The sequence below is a fragment of the Erythranthe guttata genome, chromosome 1 (assembly GCF_056151865.1).
Source record: "Erythranthe guttata isolate IM_541 chromosome 1, IM_541, whole genome shotgun sequence".
Classification (NCBI taxonomy): domain Eukaryota; kingdom Viridiplantae; phylum Streptophyta; class Magnoliopsida; order Lamiales; family Phrymaceae; genus Erythranthe; species Erythranthe guttata.
This window is the reverse complement of record NC_142533.1, coordinates 864,046-882,868: the sequence shown is the minus strand read 5'-3', so window position 1 is coordinate 882,868 and position 18,823 is coordinate 864,046. Positions and strand designations below refer to the sequence as shown.

Genomic DNA, 18,823 nt, shown 5'->3' with positions numbered 1-18,823 from the left:
GTTGAGTTTATTACTATTATTATATATAGAATATTCGTAATAATTATTTTCCATAAAAAGAAAAAAAATACCGTTATTTTATTCGGGAGTATAGTCAATTCAAATTATTTTAAGGTTTCGTTTTGGTGGTTGGTGAAATAAGTTATTGATATGCCTAATTGGTCCAACCCAATGGGCCTACAAATTATTTATCTACCGGGCCACGAGCCCAATATCGAAGACTACTATCACCGAGGCCCAATCACCTTCAAGCAAGGTTTGGGCCCGACAATCTTAACTAAGCTATAAATACACATTTGAACTCATTCGATAAGGTACGTCCTATTAACTGAGTAATACTATCAACTGTATTCTCTAGACTATTTTCCACTATCAGCACGTCTGACTTGAGCGTCGGAGGGGTTTCCGCCGGATCAACCCCCGGCGTAGTTCACGTGTGCTCATTTCGCAGGTACCTCAGGATCATCAAGTTGTCAAGCTACTGATCCGCTTTGCTCTCCCAGTTCGTTTTCTACACTACCCCAGGTGATCTAAGTAATTAGCATCATCATTTTGGCGCCGTCTGTGGGAACGATGCAAACCAGATCACGTAGCCAACAAGATCCTCCTGAGGCGTCTGCTCGGAGAGAAAATGACATAGCTAACGACCTCCCACCTCGTGGAGGCTCTGGCTTGCCACCTCCTCCCCATCCCATGGATCCGCCTCGCGAGGTTCAGGTGATCCCCCCTCGGGACCCACCACTCGCCGATCCATCACTCCCTGCTCCTCGAATGGTTCAAATAACCGAGGATGCGCTTCAACTCGCGCTGCCACAGAGGCCGTGAGCCAATATATCGCCACGATGGGAGCAAATGCTCCCAACGCGATACCAGCACCTGCTCCACATGTGGAGCCACCTATGGCACCACCGCCATCGACTCCCTGGGGGCAGTTGTAACCTCTGCCCCCAAAATATCTCGCTCGCCAAGGGTTATCGACTCCCTGGGGGTTTACATCGCCCCCAAAATATTTCGTTCGCCAAGGGTTATCGACTCCCTGGGGGCTTACAACTGCCCCCAAAACATTTCGTTCGCCAAGGGTTATCGACTCCCTGGGGGCTTACAACTGCCCCCAAAACATTTCGTTCGCCAAGGGTTATCGACTCCCTGGGGGCTTACAACTGCCCCCAAAATATTTCGTTCGCCAAGGGTTATCGACTCCCTGGGGGTTCACAGTGCCCCCAAAACATTTCATTCGCCATGGGTCATCGACTCTCTGGGGGTCTACTTCCGCCCCCTCGAACGGTTCAGATAACCGATAAGGACCTTCAGCGTATAATCGCGGAAGCTTCAACTTGTGCTACCACTGAAGCAGTGGCACCATTCATCGTTATAGCAGGAGGAGCAAACGCTCCTCCTCGTGAGGACCCACTGGGTCCTCAACATGATCAATTTCTATTTACTTCTCGAACGGTTCAGATAACCGAAGAAGACCTTCAGTGTATGATCACGGAAGATTCAACTTGTGCTACCACTGAATCAGTGGCACCATAAATCGCCAAGGTTGGGCATCTCACCCCAGTGGTTCGTGATCGCCTCATCCTAAATGGGGGGCTATCACATCCTAAAATTGGGCATCTCATCTCAAGGGTGGTACATCCACTTACCTTTCAACCCCAAGGGGTTTCACATCCCATCAAGTGTTTCACGTCCCTACTTCAAAAACAGAAAAAAGGGTCTGACGCGCACGCGCGAACCAATGGCACAACCGTGCGCATCCACCTCAGACCATAGGTCTCGAGCGCCTCATCCTACAGTGGGCAATTATCCCCATCCTAAGGTTGGGCATGACCCTTACCTTTCAACCCTAAGTGGGTTCACATCGCATCTCAAAAGACGAGTAGAATCTCCCTACTCAAAAAATAGAACATCCCCAAGGGGGTGCACATCTCATCTCAAGGAACGAGGATAATCTCCCTACTCAAAAAATAGAACATCCCCAAGGGGTGCACATCCCATCTCAAGGAACGAGGATAATCTCCCTACTCAAAAAATAGAACATCCCCAAGGGGGTAAATATCAACCAAAAAAAAAAAAAAAAAAAAAAAAGAGGGGTAAAATCGCGTACGCGAGACCCCAGAAGAAGATGAAAAAACAGAAGAAAGAAGAAGAAGAAAAAAAGAAGATGAAAAAATAGAAGAAGAAAAAAGAAGAAGAAAAAATACAAGAACAAGAAAAAGAAAAAAGAAGAAGAGGAAAAAACAGAAAAACAAGAAGATGAAAAAGAGAAGAAGCAAGAAGAAGAAAAAAGAAAGGGAAAATCGCGTGCACAGCACGCGAGCGTGAGACCACGCGCCAATCGCGCGGCCCAAGTGGCGCGCGCGCGTCTAAGAAAAAAAAAAAAAAAAGGGGATGGCTACCAGCGCGTGAACCACCGCGCGCCTCCTACCCGCGCCTCCCAGCTCTCCAACCCGCGCACCATCCAAGGCGCGTCAGCCCCACATGGGCAGCCTTTTTCCGCATTGGGGCGCGCGCTGCTACAAAAAAAAAAAAAAAAAAAAAAAAAAAAGAAAAAACAAGACAAAAGAAAGTGAAGAGAAAGCAGCACACGTGACACAATCACCCAACCACCACCCTCTCTCATGCATTAATTGTGCACGCCTTCCCATGATTTCTTCAAAGCTTTACACACTCTCTCTCCTACACATGTGGGAACAACTTTAATGTCCGCGCGGGACTCAATGCACATCAAATCGCGCGGCTGCCCTTTCAATCACCATCGCGCGCTTCCCAAAGCGCGCGTCAGCCATTTTTTCTTCCAATCGCGCTGTTTCATATATCGCGCTTCACTCCTCATTCAATTGCAGGTAAATTTCACCGGTTCAACTAAATCGCGCGCGAATTTCAATACACTCCACACAATTGCGCGCTCTCTAACGCGCCTCACCAAATCGCCCGTGCTCTCTGATAGATAAATAAAAATTATTTCTCTACACCACGCCAACAGTTATCGGTACACCACGACACCGATATATACTCTCGACACGATCCGGTATCATTTTCGACTAGGCTCCCACATCGAATCGAGAGTGGGGGGCTTGCGAGACAAACCCACAGCGAGATAACTCCCACGTGGAGAGAACCCGCTCTGTCCTACAACCCTTGCGAGACAACTCCCATGAGGAGCAAACTCGCTCGAAACTACAACCCGTAGCGAGACAACTTCCAAGAGGAGATAACTTGTTCGGTCATATAACCCGTTGCGAGACAACTCCCACGAGGAGCCAACTCCCTCGGGTCTACGAAACCATAGCGAGACAACTCCCACGAGGAGCAAACTCGCTCCATCCTACAACCCGCAGCGAGAAAACTCCCACGAGGAGCCAACTCGCTGCGGTAGCGAGATAACTCCCACGAGGAGACCACTCGCTCCGTCCTACATCCCGCAGTGAGACAACTCCCACGAGGAGCCAACTCGCTGCGGTAGCAAGATAACTCCCACGAGGAGACCACTCGCTCCGTCCTATAACGCGTTGCGAGATAACTCCCACGAGGAGCCAACTCCCTCAGATCTACGAAGCCACAGCGAGACAACTCCCACGAGGAGCCAACTCGCTCAACACTACAAATTCGTTGCAAGACAACTCCTACGTACAACCACCTCGCTCGATAATAAGACTCGCTGCGAAACAACTCCCACGATGAGACAACTCGCTCAGAGCAACCTCAATCCGCACGCTCCTAATCGCGCGTCATCCAATGCTCCTACAACTTCGCTGCAGGACAACTCTCTTGAAGAGACAACTCGCTCGCAATGCACTACATAATCGCAAGCTCAAGTTAGCACGATTACAACCCTAGAAACACTTAGAGATATTATGAGAATCTATATAGCCTGGCCAGCTTGATTACTCAAAATTTATCTACTTGTTTTCGATGGGTCCTTCATTAAAACGTGGCCACGGTCCAAACATACTTACGACCCACGAGGTCTAACAAGGGGCACGATCCCCATAAAAAAAAACTCTTGAGAGCCTGATCCCCTCCTCAAGTACATCACGCACAAGGCTATATGTAAACACATACAAGCAACACGTCAAAACATTGACAATGTCGATAAATAACAACTCCCACGAGGAGAATACTAGCTCCGTGCTACTACATTTTCACGAGACAACTCCCACGAGGAGATAACTCGATCAACTCTATTACCCCACGACGAGACAACTCCCACGAGGAGATTACTTGATCCGTGCTACCACATTATCGCGAAACAACTCCCACGAGGAGATAACTCGATCAACTATATTACCCCGCGACGAGACAACTCCCACGAGGAGACAATTCGCTACTACATCGTCGCGGGACAACACCGACGACTCAAATAACTTACATATCGACAACTTGGTCGCGCTACGCGCCAACGCGCATTCACGCCCCTCCGACACACGCTCCAATTCATTTTCGCACACCATCAGGCCATATGCCAAAGAACGAACACTACAATTTTCACTCTCGACACGATTGAGAACCCATTTCAACATGGCCCCCACATCGACTCGAGAGTGGGGGGCTTAATGATATGCCTAATTGGCCCAACCCAATGGGCCTACAAATTATTTATCTACCGGGCCACGAGCCCAATATCGAAGACTACTATCACCGAGGCCCAATCACCTTCAAGCAAGGTTTGGGCCCGACAATCTCAACTAAGCTATAAATACACATTTGAACTCATTCGATAAGGTACGTCATATTAACTGAGTAATACTATCAACTGTATTCTCTGGACTATTTTCCACTATCAGCACGTCTGACTTGAGCGTCGGAGGGGTTTCCGCCGGATCAACCCCCGGCGTAGTTCACGTGTGCTCATTTCGCAGGTACCTCAGGATCATCAAGTTGTCAAGCTACTGATCCGCTTTGCTCTCCCAGTTCGTTTTCTACACTACCCCAGGTGATCTAAGTAATTAGCATCATCAGTTATAATTAATTAAATTTTATTTGTTTGATATAAAAAATGGATTCTTATTTATATTTTATTGAAAAATTGTGTGTTAAACATCCCATAGTCCAAATTGTTACAAAACTACATTTAGTTGTCAAGATAATTGTATGCCATGTATGAGAACAAAATTGTATGAATGGGATTAGGGAACATTAATTACAAAATCTCTATGAATAAGTAGGAATAAAGCTCGTGATTTTTCCATAATTACGTGTCGACCAAAGAAATATTATACTAATCAAACGTCAAATAAAACCTTAAAATTTTGATTAATTGATCTACGTGGTAATTAAAATTATTCAACGTGTTAATTAACTTATACAGATGGATTAGATTTGGAAGAATACATGACATGCGTGCAATTCAACAGTATAATTCCAAAGTCCATAAGTTGTATATGCACTGCATGCAAACCGGATCGCCGAAGACCTACTCAACATCACAGACTACCTATTTTACCTTGAAATCAAGGGCTACAGTTGACAATCAAACGAGCCCAGGACAAAGGGCCCCAGTTGGGCCAAATAGTAGAGATTATTAGAGGATTTTATAAGATTTTCTAGAATTCTCGTATTAATGTAAAGATTCTTACATGATTTTTCTTTGTATATATTTAGTAGAATATCATAGGAATTGATCATAACCATTAGATTGAGATGATTACCACCATATATTAAAAGAGGTGGAGTTGTATAAATAGGAGTACGTTCATTCATTTGTAATCATCTAATATTTCAAGAATTTAAAGCAGGTTGTTTATTCATTTATTCGTGCCTAAGTGATAGTAAATATGACTAGCGGCAAACTGTATCGTCGCCGCAGGCCTTTCTCTTCTGTCTTGTCCTCAATTTGACTTTCACCTTCCACGTCAGATTTAGACATTAGAACATTAGCTCGGTCCGGCTCGATGGACAACGCCGGCGTCAGATTCAGACATTAGAACATTAGCTCGGTCGGGCTCGATGGACAACAACGGCTTCAATTTTGCCGTCACATAGTCACGTAACTCGTTTTGCGCATGTTGATTACAAGGTTAATAATTGAATATATAACTATAATACCGGCCAAGACCGCAATATTTACCGAAAACCCGACTTTATAGATTTAATAAACTCCTGGAAAATTAGATGAGCTCATTCCAATATATATATATATATATATATTTCGATAAACTTTGGTAAAAAATAATATTATAGTCGTTTTTTTTATTAATGTATATTTAATGTTTAAAAATCTAAAATAAAATAAAATATATTTCTTAATAATATAAAAAATATTTATTTATTGATCTTAGATAACGTTATAATTATGAACGAATGAATTTATATTTGTTTTCTTATTAATATTTAATTATAGATTTAATAATATCGATAAAATTGAACATGAACCCCAAGAAAAACTTATTTGACTTCATACTCAACCAACCAATATTTATCTTATAAAAACAAAATAATATTGTTGATAAGAAATTTATGTTTATACATTAATTTCAATATTAAGATATTTGAAAATTTGAATATACTTTTTCATAATATATAGTAATTTAGTAGGAAATTGACCTTAAAATTATAATAGTTAATTTTTTTTAACATATATTACAGTAACAATTGGATAATATTATCATTGAATATTAGTTAATAACATTTTAATTATTTTTTAATTATCAAAAATAAAACTAGGATCAATCACAACGTTAATCGTCATTAATCACCATCGACTTGAATCATCATTAATCACCAAGAACATCGACTTGAACAAATTAAAGAGGCTTACGACTTCGTATCAGAATTTTATTCACTGGACTTGAAGAAACAGCTCACGTCAACTAATATACATATAATGTAAGAGCCTTCCACCTACACCAAATGACACAACAACTCAAGAACAAAGGTTGAAGAACAATTCCCACAAAGCCAATTTCACTCCGACTTTGCCAGTATGTCTGGCCGACAACATAATCTCCTCAGACGGACTTTCTCCTATCACAGTGAAAATACTTTCGTAAGATTGAATAAACCAAACATTTGATTTAATTATAATCCGACAAAAGAAAAAGGGCATTCACCTCAGAATTATCGTGGTCGTATCTAATCAAGAAAAGACATCTGCAACCTCTAACATCATGCCATCTCTTTTGTATTTCTATCACATGAGCATCATAGTACCTTGCTTGATCTTGTCTCTCCTGATAAGTAAAATACGACTTATTGGAATTTATATTTGACATTTAGATGAACCACTCCTCTTTTTCGTACTTCCTGTTTGTCACCATCATGTAACATATTTTAGTTAATATAAATGGAAAAAAAAAGATACCTGGAAACAAACAACGAGATCTCCAACTTTCACTTTACGGCATTCAGAATGTTCTAAAGCAACGGAGCGAACCCTAACAGAATCTCTTACATTAATCCATTCATCTTCCTCTGCTCCAAATCCAACATATCTTACATGAACTTCCTGCATTGATTTAAATAAGTTAGAGTTTTGCCCAAAAACTCAGTACTAGGATTCTCCTCATGAATAATTGCAAATTAATAAAAAAAAAAAGAGAAAAGGTAACTGAAAGCAATCAAGCATTCATTAAAAGATAATTTGAGAATAACTGTTATTTCCATCATAATCAAATGTCAGAACAAAATTTAACTGCTTACAATATCTCCGGAACTGAGGAATCTATGGGAAAGAAATGTGTCAACGTCGTACCTGTAAAACATCAGAAAAGATAAGATAGTGCACAGATAAATAAATAATTTGTGGTTGTAATATAGTCGAGTATTTTGGCTATAATATAAGAATGTGACAATGTCTTGCTGCTTTATTTCTCTTTGCCGACTCAATATTATATTGATAAATTCAATATTAAAGTCGAAAGAACAAAGATGCTCATCAATTGCTCAATTAAAGCTTACCATGCCCCATCCTTGAGCGACTTTGCTTCAAATTCCAAATTGGATAGATCTTCATTCTTCTCTCCTGCCAGTAAAAAAACATACTTAGTCATGTCACGGCTTTTAAATGGACTTTCCAAGGTTGATAATGGTGGTACCATTGATCATTTTACAATGCAACAAAAAATGGGGGGAATGTCCGACTAATTAATCCGATGAACCAGTAATATTGGGTGGAAATATGTTCTGCCTATTAATTATTGTCTAGCTGAGATGGAGCACATAGCTACTAATATCCCATTTGTAATCCAAGGTGAAAAGTTCTCAACAATAGCACTAATTCGAACTTATTATGATCAAAATTCACCAGTTATGTGTAATTTGAATGTGCAATGGGAAAACTAAGGAAGATACGATTTAAACATCAATCACTATACACGTAACAATTTCTAGAAAAACACACCTTCAGCCATTTTTGGATTTCCGATTTTTTTATTCCGAGCGAGGGCTTCCGTGACAGCAGGTGTCTCCTTAGCTTCATTGCATGAACTCTCTTTAGAGAGCCCATTTTGTTGATTATTTTGAAACCAACTTCGAACCTAAAACACAGCAGAGATTGGTCAGAAGATCCATCATAGACCAATTTGTCCAAAAGAGAGAATAATAAAGGAGAATGTAAAACCTCATTCCAGTTTACAGCAGGTTTTCCAGCACGACCACTCGAACGGCTGCAAATATGCCAAATGTATGTGAAGTTGTCCGGAATGTACTTTCTAAAGTAGGCGATTGAGCAATCAATTAAAAGAACAAATACTCACTTCAAAATTCTTGCCAATTTCTTACAGAACTCCTTCTCTAGACATTGTTCTTTAAATTCGTTAAGTAAATGCTCCATTCGCTGAACCTGATATATCGATTGCACAGAGACGAGTTCCGTTATAAATCGCCGAGTTCTTTTATGAAATGCAGATTTAACATCACGTCTTTGCTAACTGCTAAAAACAAATAATACCCTAGCACAGAATTTGAAAATAATCAAGTATTGACTGGTCTTACAAAACATAAACTAACGACTGATGATTTCGATTTTCAAACTCTATTTCAGGCACCAATTGCAAAAGTGCGCATGATTACAGCCAAGTCATTATTAAATCACGATAGCATAATGAACACTTATCTTCGATTTCATTGAAGCATATCCACAAACACTTAGAAACACTTCAAAAAAAAAAATCAACATTCAAATACTTCTCAGCTAATCCAACGCCCAAACAGAAAGAAAAAAAAATGCAGTGCTGATTCAAACCTTGATCTATTCTCTCCACCACATATTCGGCACAGACCGATCAAAATTAAACGCTAATAAACAAACGCAAACGCATAGAACAGAGAAATCTCGGTGAGCATATGAAAATTGGAGAAAAAAAATGTAAAGAAGGAGACCTCGGATTTAGTAAATCCAGAAAATGATTGCCGTTGCCTCGGCCGGAGATCCATTTCCGCCGTAGAAATCCCCAAAATCCGGTGTCTCTAGCCGATTGAGCTCTTTCTCCGACCGACTTAATTGAGGTTTTAGGAGTTGTGGTTCGAGGGAAATCAGGGGTATATCTGTCACAAAAGTCTATAGGTGAGTTTTCTGAAGCCCATTTCGTGGGGAATTTAAATGCTCATCTATATAATAAGATTTTTAATTCATTATATTATTAAATTGCATAATTTATTATTAAATTATTATTTTTTCCGTAAATCACATGAGGTCATTACAAGTAGGGGCCCAAGTTCACAAGGAGGCCCATCTTTCTTAAGGTTTTGAAGGGCCCAACAATTTGCTTCTTCGTACAAGAAAAGGGAGTATTGCATTTATACCCCTATATTATATTAAATTGCTGAATAAAGTCCTTGTATTATTAATATTAACAAAATAACCTCTTTTATGCATTTATTTAAGATCACATTCCCTATATACTGATCTTTTAGGAAGTATTTTGCTACAAGAAATGTATTACAGAGGATTTTTTCCTAATATTAATAGTAGTAGGACCTTTTAATAATTAGATCAAACATCAGGGTGCTTAATGCAATAAACTCAGAGAGAGAGAGAGAGGTGATACACTACACACATCACCAGGTGAAAAAAGGGAATCAAGGGAGAAGAAGAAGGAAGCTAGGTTCAAGTATCAACTTCCACCTTCCCTAATCTCCAACTACCATCAAAGGCGTCTCTCTCTCTCTCTCTCTCTCCCCAATCCTCGGATCTCTCTCTTTCCCTCTCTCACACACACACACACACATACTCTCTTTCTCTCTACATGCACTGAGAAGCATTGATGTATTCCATATATAAATTGCGATTCAATACCCTTGGCTTTCGTTATGCTCCCATTCATGCCGGCCAGTATTATTTCGGGTACACTCGATTTTCTCTTTGTTTTTTTTGGTGTTATTATTTTCAATTTCACGCTGTATAATTACGGCAAACAACGAGACCTCTCCTATTTGTATATATATGGGTTTTTTTTTTTTGTTGTTGTTGTTTACTGTTGAATTTGGCAGACACAATCACTCGTGGCTTTGGGAATTAGAGGAAAATAGGAGAGATCGGAGAAAAAGAAAGAAAAAAAAAGGAGTGAAAAATAAATGGAGAGTACGATGAAGGAGTTAACGGGTGAATCGGTGCTTGATTTAGAGGACAAAGCAGGTGTGGCCGGTGGTGTTGAGGATGTGTACGGTGAAGATAGAGCCACCGAGGATCAGCCAATCACCCCTTGGACCGTTTCCGTTGCTTGGTAATCGATCAATCTTCCACTAAATTTATATAATTATAATAATAATATTCTTCATTCATTGTTAAATCTTTTATAATCAAAATGCTGATTCATTTTAATTCAACTGCTTGCTTCCTAGTATTTTCCGGGATTGCCTGTTTCCTTGATTTTCATCGATCGTACATTTGTAACACTGTGACGGATTAAATTCGCAAATCTTTCGATTTATGTGGAACTTGTGCATGATGATCTCTGTTCTGCTTATTTTCACAAATCGAATCATTTGATTTTTTTTTTTCATTTTTTTTATGTGACAATTTTTTTCCTGCCCGAATTACCCCTTCGTGACTATCACTGTACCATGTTAATAAATGAGTTATGAACTTATACAGTTGGGAGTATCTTCGGTGATACTGATGTTTATACATATGTGGCTTATTGGAAAAGAAATATTTTTACCAACTTTTTATTGCATGTGATGTTTGGTATTTACATCTCGTCTGAATGCAAGATTTCCAACCAATATAATTTTTTATAGATTTATAATCCCTTATTTATTCGTCCAGCGGTAACACATTGTTGCGTGATCCACGCCATAACAAAGGACTTGCATTCACCGAAAAGGAAAGAGATGCTCATTACTTAACCGGCCTTTTACCCCCAGTAGTTCTTTCTCAAGATCATCAGGTAATTCCGTAATTATTACTTGGATCTCGTGATAAGTTTAAACTTTATATAATAAACCCTATTGTCTTTTTTTTTGCTGACAGGAGAAACGGTTGATGCACATTCTACGTCAGTATACAGTCCCGTTGCATAGATATATGGCAATGATGGATCTCCAGGTAAATTTTTATTTAAAATCATTTTTAATCTAAGTCCACATTCTAATTTATTTATTCGTATATATTTTCCAGGAAAGAAACGAAAAGTTGTTTTACAAGCTTCTAATGGATTATGTGGAGGAACTTCTTCCTGTAGTCTACACTCCTACTGTCGGTGAGGCCTGCCAGAAATACGGCAGCATTTTCAGGCGCCCTCAGGGACTTTATATCAGCTTAAAAGAAAAGTAACCTCAAAATTTTCAACCCATTGTTCAATAAATTTTAACCATAGTTTGTTCTTCTAACTGTTGTTAAATTTTTTTATTTTTTTTCTAGGGGAAAGATACTCGAAGTGTTGAAGAACTGGCCTGAAAAAACTATTCAGGTTATTGTTGTAACAGACGGTGAGCGCATTTTAGGTCTCGGAGATCTTGGCTGCCAGGTAATAATTTATAGATTTCTTTAATATAAAACGCCTCCGTATTTTGAAATTTAAGTAAGGTATTATAATTTTTATAGTTTTTTTCTGTCGGATTATTCTCCTAAAATGCTTTGTACACTGCCACAGGGTATGGGGATTCCTGTAGGGAAACTCTCTCTCTATACAGCTCTTGGAGGCGTTCGTCCTTCAGCAGTAAGCGTAACTATACCTTCGTGTTTTTTTTCCGTGTTGATCCACTATGCAACATTCATTATTGTTTCTTGAGTATATATATCGGATTTTTAAGTTCTTGCATGTGAAGTTCTTGCAAAATATGGCTCTTTTTTTTTTCAATACCTTTGACTTATGGAAGAATTGATTATCGTTACGGGATTAACAGTGCCTGCCTATAACAATTGATGTCGGCACAAACAATAAGAAGTTGCTGGATGACGAATTCTATATTGGTCTGAGGCAAAATAGAGCAACGGGGCAGGTCTCGTTATTTCCTCTTGCATTTGATAAAAATGATTAAATTGTAGGATGATTTATCTTCTTCCACTTTGCTTATAGGAATACGCCGAGCTTCTAGAAGAGTTCATGTCTGCTGCTAAACAAAACTACGGTGAGAAGGTCCTCATACAGGTATATATGTACACCACCGAATACGTTCTTTTTTCGTTTTCTATTTAAGCATTTTCAAGATTCACCTTTCCTGCACTTGGCAGTTTGAAGACTTCGCAAACCACAATGCTTTTGATCTACTTGCTAAATATCGAACAACTCATCTTGTGTTCAATGATGATATCCAGGTCTGTATAATTAAATAATCTGGAATTCTTGATTCGATATTTAAAGAAAAAAAAAAGTCTCGAAAGTCATGATTTATTGGTGTCGTCTCAGGGTACAGCCTCTGTGGTTCTTGCTGGGATTGTTTCGGCTTTGAAAATAGTTGGTGGAACTCTAGCGGATCACACTTTCTTATTCCTCGGCGCCGGAGAGGTTAATTCTCACCACTTGCTTCTAAATTTACGACTTCAATTTCAATCGAAGGCAAATTTTATTAAAGTATATTTTTTTGTATGCATTAGGCTGGAACTGGTATAGCTGAGCTTATTGCTCTTGAGATATCCAAAAAGGTAATCAACTTATTTCACGATTCGCTCTTTATTTGGTTTTATTTGCTACAGCTTCGTTTATCATCAACTTTAGACTTGCATTTTGTAGACAAATACTCCGGTTGAACAGAACAGGAAGAAAATTTGGCTTGTGGACTCCAAGGTATCGATTTTTTTTTTTTCAAGCAAAATCCTCTGCATTTTCTTATTGTGAATGATTCTTGAATTTTCGTAAAAGGGGTTGATTGTGAGTTCTCGTAAAGAATCTCTTCAGCATTTCAAAGCGCCTTGGGCTCATGAACATGAACCTGTCAGTGAATTGTTGGATGCAGTTAAGGTGTGGAACGAAAGAAAATCATGTTTCGTTTGACTGACAAATATATCTATATTTTCGCTTGATAGATAGATAAAACTAAAGTTCGTTTTAAACATTTCAGGCAATAAAGCCAACAGTTTTAATAGGAACTTCTGGTGTTGGAAAAACATTCACAAAAGAAGTCGTTGAGGCCATGTCATCCATCAACGAGGTTCTTTCTCTCACAACTCTCTCACTCGTAAATCTCTCTCTCACTCACGCACATAACTCTTGTCCTCGATAATTTCAGAAACCGGTCATTCTTTCGTTATCGAATCCAACCTCACAATCAGAGTGTACTGCCGAAGAAGCTTACACATGGAGTGAGGTAAATTTGCTTTAATTTCTCGACCAATTCGATACTCTTAGACCTCGTTTCTACAATAGCGGGCCCCCCCGAAAAGTTATTGGACTTAACCAAACAGCAAATAAAATCCAATTATTTAGTTAATCATGGTTAGAGTTTTAATGTCTTTCGTGATCATCCCAAATATATTCTTACAGGGACGAGCAATTTTTGCTAGTGGAAGCCCGTTTGACCCTGTTGAGTACAACGGCCAAACATTTGTCCCCGGCCAGGTTTCTGCTCTTTCAATATTAGATATATAGATATAGTTATACACAGACTACTTTAACATTTCTTGTTCTTCCTTTGTCATAAATTTAATTCTATTTTTACATCTTAACAGGCAAATAATGCGTATATATTCCCAGGATTCGGTCTAGGACTGATCATGTCCGGAACAATTCGTGTACACGATGATTTGCTTTTGGCAGCCTGTAAGAGAAAAAAAAACAGAGAACTTAGTTTTTTGCACTTTGGATAAATGGATTTTGAGCTAAAAAAATCGATTTTAAATTCTAGTTTATTTTTCGTATCCAAGATTTTCAGACATGTATAGTATGTGATTTCCACTTTTGTATATGTCCTGAATAATACAGCTGAAGCATTGGCAGCTCAAGCAATGGAGGAGAATTATGCGAAAGGACTGATATACCCTCCGTTTACTAATATTAGGAAGATTTCAGCCCACATAGCAGCTAATGTAGCTGCCAAGGCATATGAACTTGGTACGATTTTATTATTCTTCCCTGATCATATCCTTATTAATATACAGACTTTAGAGAATTCCGGTTATGTACATGACTATTATGCCCTTGCAGGTCTGGCTTCTCGTCTCCCCCGGCCTAAAGATCTTGTAGCGTTTGCTGAGAGCTGCATGTATACTCCAGTTTACCGCAACTATCGTTAGCTAGTAATCCTCAGTGGGGCAGCCGACTTAGGGTAGTTTCGTCATTTCCCACTTATCGGTGGTGGAATTAGCATTTTTTTTTTGTCCGATGGAACATTAACAAATATAAACATAATATTCATATCAATGAAAAAAAAAAGATATTAATCTATAGATATTAATAACTTTATTACATTTGGATGGAATCTTGCAAAGGAATTCTTTTGCCAACACATAATATCATGTACTCTTGGTGGGTTTCTTATCAACACAATGAGAGAGAGATAGAGACTTGGGGAATCCATTTATCTGTTTCAAGCCTTATGCCATTTTAAAGGCTTTTTGTTTCTTTCACAAACATCAACATCCCACGTCCACACCACTCGATTATATACGCAGATAGCCTTGACCAGGGGCCCCTCCGACTCGTTCCCGTTGACCATGGACGGATTAACATGGTCACCGGGAACAGGGCCTGGTGACGGTTCAGCGAGGCCATCATTTTTTTTTTTTTGTGGAAATCGGACGAGGGTCGGTTACTGTTAGGGGTTGAAATCAGACGGATCAGATTGGAATTGACACTTTCGGATAAATTACATTTTTATTTTAAGTGAAAAACTAGTTATAATTCCGCTCCAAAAATCGAGTATGCTTTCACTTTGAACATTCTATTGTGATGTAGCTGTTCGACTAATGTATTTTTGGCTATATTGGGTCATCGTCCGCAATACGAATAAACCCAGTTGGACACTCACACTACTCTCTATCAACACCTGCCAATGAATATCTAACACTTCTTTTAACATTTTTATATAATTATTAATTCAACAGGATATTTATTTAAATATATTTATATATGGCCGTTACTGAACCTTAACAGAGTATTATTATATAATCCAATTAAGTTTTATATATAGTTGAAATTTTGATTTTTTTGCTATATCCTATTCCTCTAGATAATCTTTACTTCCAAACAGTAGATTATATATATATATTATATAATACTTTATTATTTTATATATAATCATAAATTAGAAACCAAAGGGGTTAATCCTTAATAGAGTCATAAGAAAATCAGTAATTTATATCACCAAATTGAAAGGTATAGAGATGTATCCAAATTGGGGAAATAGGGAATCCAAACATTGAAACAGACAGAAAGATGGAGAGAGAGAGAAAGAGAGAGAGAGAGTAGAAAGTGTAAAGTTTGGGACTTGATATTTGAATTATTTATTTATATAAATATTCTTTTGGTAATTTGGTGGCGAAAGTTATATAAATGAGCTAAAAGTGGTACCCAATGTATATATAGGTGACAGGTCAGAAAAAATATTTGAAGGATAAGAATTTTTTGTACAATAATTAATAATATCATGAATATGGTCATATTTCAAGTCTTTGTTCTTCCTTCGTCTTCTTTTGTATTTATCCCACCCCCACCCACAAACCCCGGGGATAAAAAATATATAGGAGATATTTTGTAATTCCGAAATATATAAATTTTTAGTATTTTCACCATCCCACAATTTTCTCTTAACAAAATATATAAATTTATTTCATATGTAATTAATATAGTATTACGTACATCAAATACCATGTTTTCCATAAACCTTGAATTAATGCATGTGTAAATAAATAAATAGTGCCGATTGTTGTAATATGGAATATACTGCCAAAGCTTTTACAAAGAAAAGCACCATCTTTAAAAATAAAAAAAAGACACGTATTATTTATATGCGGTGAGATGACGAAAATCGCAGCTGAAAAAGAACGATGGTCTCTTTTGTTTGTATATATCGGGGAAATATAGAATAAATATATGTCGAAATTATATATATATATAATTATTTTTTTGTATAAAAAGCAAATTGAAATAAAACTAGTAATAATAATAATAATAATGCAAAAGTAGATAAAATATGTACACGTGCATGGGAATGATTGGAGGGGACCACCAGGGTTGAATCTTATTTTCCTCAATTATCTTATACATTTCTAATTATGTTGCCTCCTATATATATACCATATTCAGCCTTCCACATTTTCCCAACACAAAACCATAAAATCCCACTCTAATATAATATAATTGTTTCTTTTCTTCACTAGATCTCATTCAATTATATTCAACCATTTCTTACCGTTAATTATATACAATATAATGGAGGGAAATAAACTGCAACGCCAAGCTGCCTGCATGAGAAATGCCCTTTTTGATCAGGTAATTAATTCATTCATTCTCCTTTTTATTTTTTTCATAATCATTTTTTTTAATTAAGTAATTTTTGTAAGATAAAGTTGTTGCTGCATTATCTATATGTGAGGTCAATAAATTAAATTAATTAATCCTTGTAAGAGCTGACATTTAGTTTGTACTGGCCTTCAATAATATTTTCAATTTCCTTCCATAGAGTTTTTTTCTTCATATCATTTAATAATTACAATTATAATATAAGTACGTACTTTTTTATATTAAAAAAACGGGGGATTAATTAATTAATATAATGATGCATGTCTTTAATTTCAGGGATATCTTGATGAACAGTTCATTCAATTAGAAGATTTGCAAGATGAAGCCAACCCTAATTTTGTGGAAGAGGTCGTCAAACTATTCTACTCTGATTCGGCTCGATTTATTCGAAATATCGATCTGACACTGTGAGTTTCTTACTTATGATCGATGATCAAATTTCAAAAATATTGTCATTATCAGATGGTTTTAACTGTATTTTATAATTTTCTGAAATTTATTTTTATTTTTTTGGGTCCAGGAACAATAGTCCTTCCGATTTTGTAAAACTGGATAATATTATGCACCAGTTCAAGGGTAGCAGCTCCAGGTAAATACTAATGGACTGCATAATGACAATTGTGTAGCTTTTGGGGTATTTGTGTAATTATAAACAATTTGTGAACTCAAAATTTGATATCAGAAAAGATCCACATGCGACCATCTCGACAAAATTCCCTGCAAGTGGTTGTTTGTAACTGTGAAAAAGGGTGTAAATGAATTGAGTACAAATTTGAAATACGAAATGAGCTCGAGCGGGTTTGAATATTTCGTCGAAAAAAAATATTGTTCAATATGGTAATGAATACAGCTCAAAAGAGCTTCCAATTCAATGAACAAAAGGTTATGCCACTAAATAAAAACTCATCGAATGATATTGAAAGCAAACTGCCATGACTTTGAAAATATTTTGTTATTTTCGATACTTATTAATTCGTTGGCATTTATTTGATCACCTTGCCCCTGTGTGTATTTGTTGCAGTATTGGGGCCAAAAAAGTCAAACAGCGATGCACCCAATTCCAAGAATACTGCAAAATTGGCAACTTTGAAGGGTAATTTTTGTTTTTTTTCTATGTCTCCCATGTATTATTTAGTGCCAAATTCTTAAACTACTCAGATAATATTATTTTTTATTAAATAACACAATATATTGCAGGTGCATGAGGACATTCCAAGAGGTAAAACAAGAGCATGCAGCACTGAAAAAGAAGATCGAGAGTTATCTTCAGGTCTTTTCTCGTCGTGCACATACGTGTTTATCAGTTACTATACGTACATTTTCATTACGACTAACTGTCTATTTTACTTTCGTAATCTTCAGGTAGCAAGACAAGCTCGTTAATTCCCCAAAATAAACGTGCGGAGGAGCAACAAAATAATGATGCCAAATAAGTCAATGTGACATCTTTTTTTCTAGAAATCAATTGACTTTGAATCAATGGAAGAGAGTTGATAATTTCATGTGTTCTTGTGTTAATTAAATGTTTAATCTCTTTAAATCTTTATAAAAACCAATAGAGGCCCATTTCATTTACTCCGCTCTTTATGGGTTAATTAAATGGCCCAATTACTTATCTAATTCCCCATTGGGCTAACTTACCTGTGACTGCTTCTTTAAATAAAATAATTAAAAAAAAAAAAAAAAAAAAAACCTTACCTATGACTGTATAAATGCACACATTCGATTACTGTGAAACATCACAATTCACATAACTCGTAGTGGATTCATCAATGAAGCATGAAAACAATAAAGTGGTGGTGCATTCTTCAGCTGAATTTACTACAGCCATGCACAAGATTGATGCGTATTTCAAGTTCACGACATAACTGCTAATTCACTAGCTTAACGGGTTCACTGGTTCACGAGATAATGATGCAATCTATTCCCAACACTATGAACATAGAATCAAAAATCGATCACAGACAAAGTAAGGGTTGCGA

At 37.5% G+C, this 18,823-nt stretch overlaps 3 protein-coding genes across 4 annotated transcripts; 2 read left to right on the top strand and 1 right to left on the bottom strand.

The window, feature by feature from the left end:
- Positions 1–6,668: 6,668 nt before the first annotated feature.
- On the bottom strand, positions 6,669–9,530 carry LOC105977262 (protein SAWADEE HOMEODOMAIN HOMOLOG 1). Of its 2 annotated transcripts, none has more exons than XM_013002568.2 (9): positions 9,322–9,530; positions 8,697–8,782; positions 8,561–8,606; positions 8,342–8,477; positions 7,900–7,963; positions 7,642–7,693; positions 7,304–7,447; positions 7,053–7,172; positions 6,669–6,966 (listed from the first exon to the last, which is right to left on the bottom strand). In XM_013002568.2, the coding sequence occupies exons 1-9, from the start codon at positions 9,373–9,375 to the stop codon at positions 6,907–6,909; spliced, it is 762 nt and encodes a 253-aa protein (XP_012858022.2). In that variant the 5' UTR covers positions 9,376–9,530; the 3' UTR covers positions 6,669–6,906. The 2 variants fall into 2 exon arrangements, with proteins under 2 accessions (XP_012858022.2, XP_088671093.1); XM_088814967.1 differs by having other exon boundaries at positions 7,900–7,960; positions 9,322–9,528.
- Positions 9,531–9,969: 439 nt separating this feature from the next.
- LOC105977235 (NADP-dependent malic enzyme) lies at positions 9,970–14,897 on the top strand. Its single transcript, XM_013002535.2, has 20 exons — positions 9,970–10,285; positions 10,432–10,664; positions 11,210–11,330; positions 11,414–11,488; positions 11,561–11,712; positions 11,804–11,909; positions 12,036–12,101; positions 12,289–12,384; positions 12,462–12,533; positions 12,617–12,700; positions 12,792–12,890; positions 12,980–13,027; positions 13,116–13,169; positions 13,245–13,343; positions 13,444–13,533; positions 13,612–13,689; positions 13,866–13,940; positions 14,051–14,141; positions 14,304–14,432; positions 14,526–14,897. Exons 2-20 carry the CDS (start codon positions 10,516–10,518, stop codon positions 14,612–14,614), a joined length of 1,773 nt encoding a protein of 590 aa, XP_012857989.1. The 5' UTR covers positions 9,970–10,285; positions 10,432–10,515; the 3' UTR covers positions 14,615–14,897.
- Positions 14,898–16,620: 1,723 nt separating this feature from the next.
- LOC105977197 (histidine-containing phosphotransfer protein 4) lies at positions 16,621–18,393 on the top strand. The gene is made up of 6 exons (XM_013002489.2): positions 16,621–16,811; positions 17,118–17,248; positions 17,362–17,430; positions 17,863–17,934; positions 18,039–18,111; positions 18,204–18,393. The coding sequence occupies exons 1-6, from the start codon at positions 16,752–16,754 to the stop codon at positions 18,222–18,224; spliced, it is 426 nt and encodes a 141-aa protein (XP_012857943.1). The 5' UTR covers positions 16,621–16,751; the 3' UTR covers positions 18,225–18,393.
- The last annotated feature ends 430 nt before the right edge of the window (positions 18,394–18,823 follow it).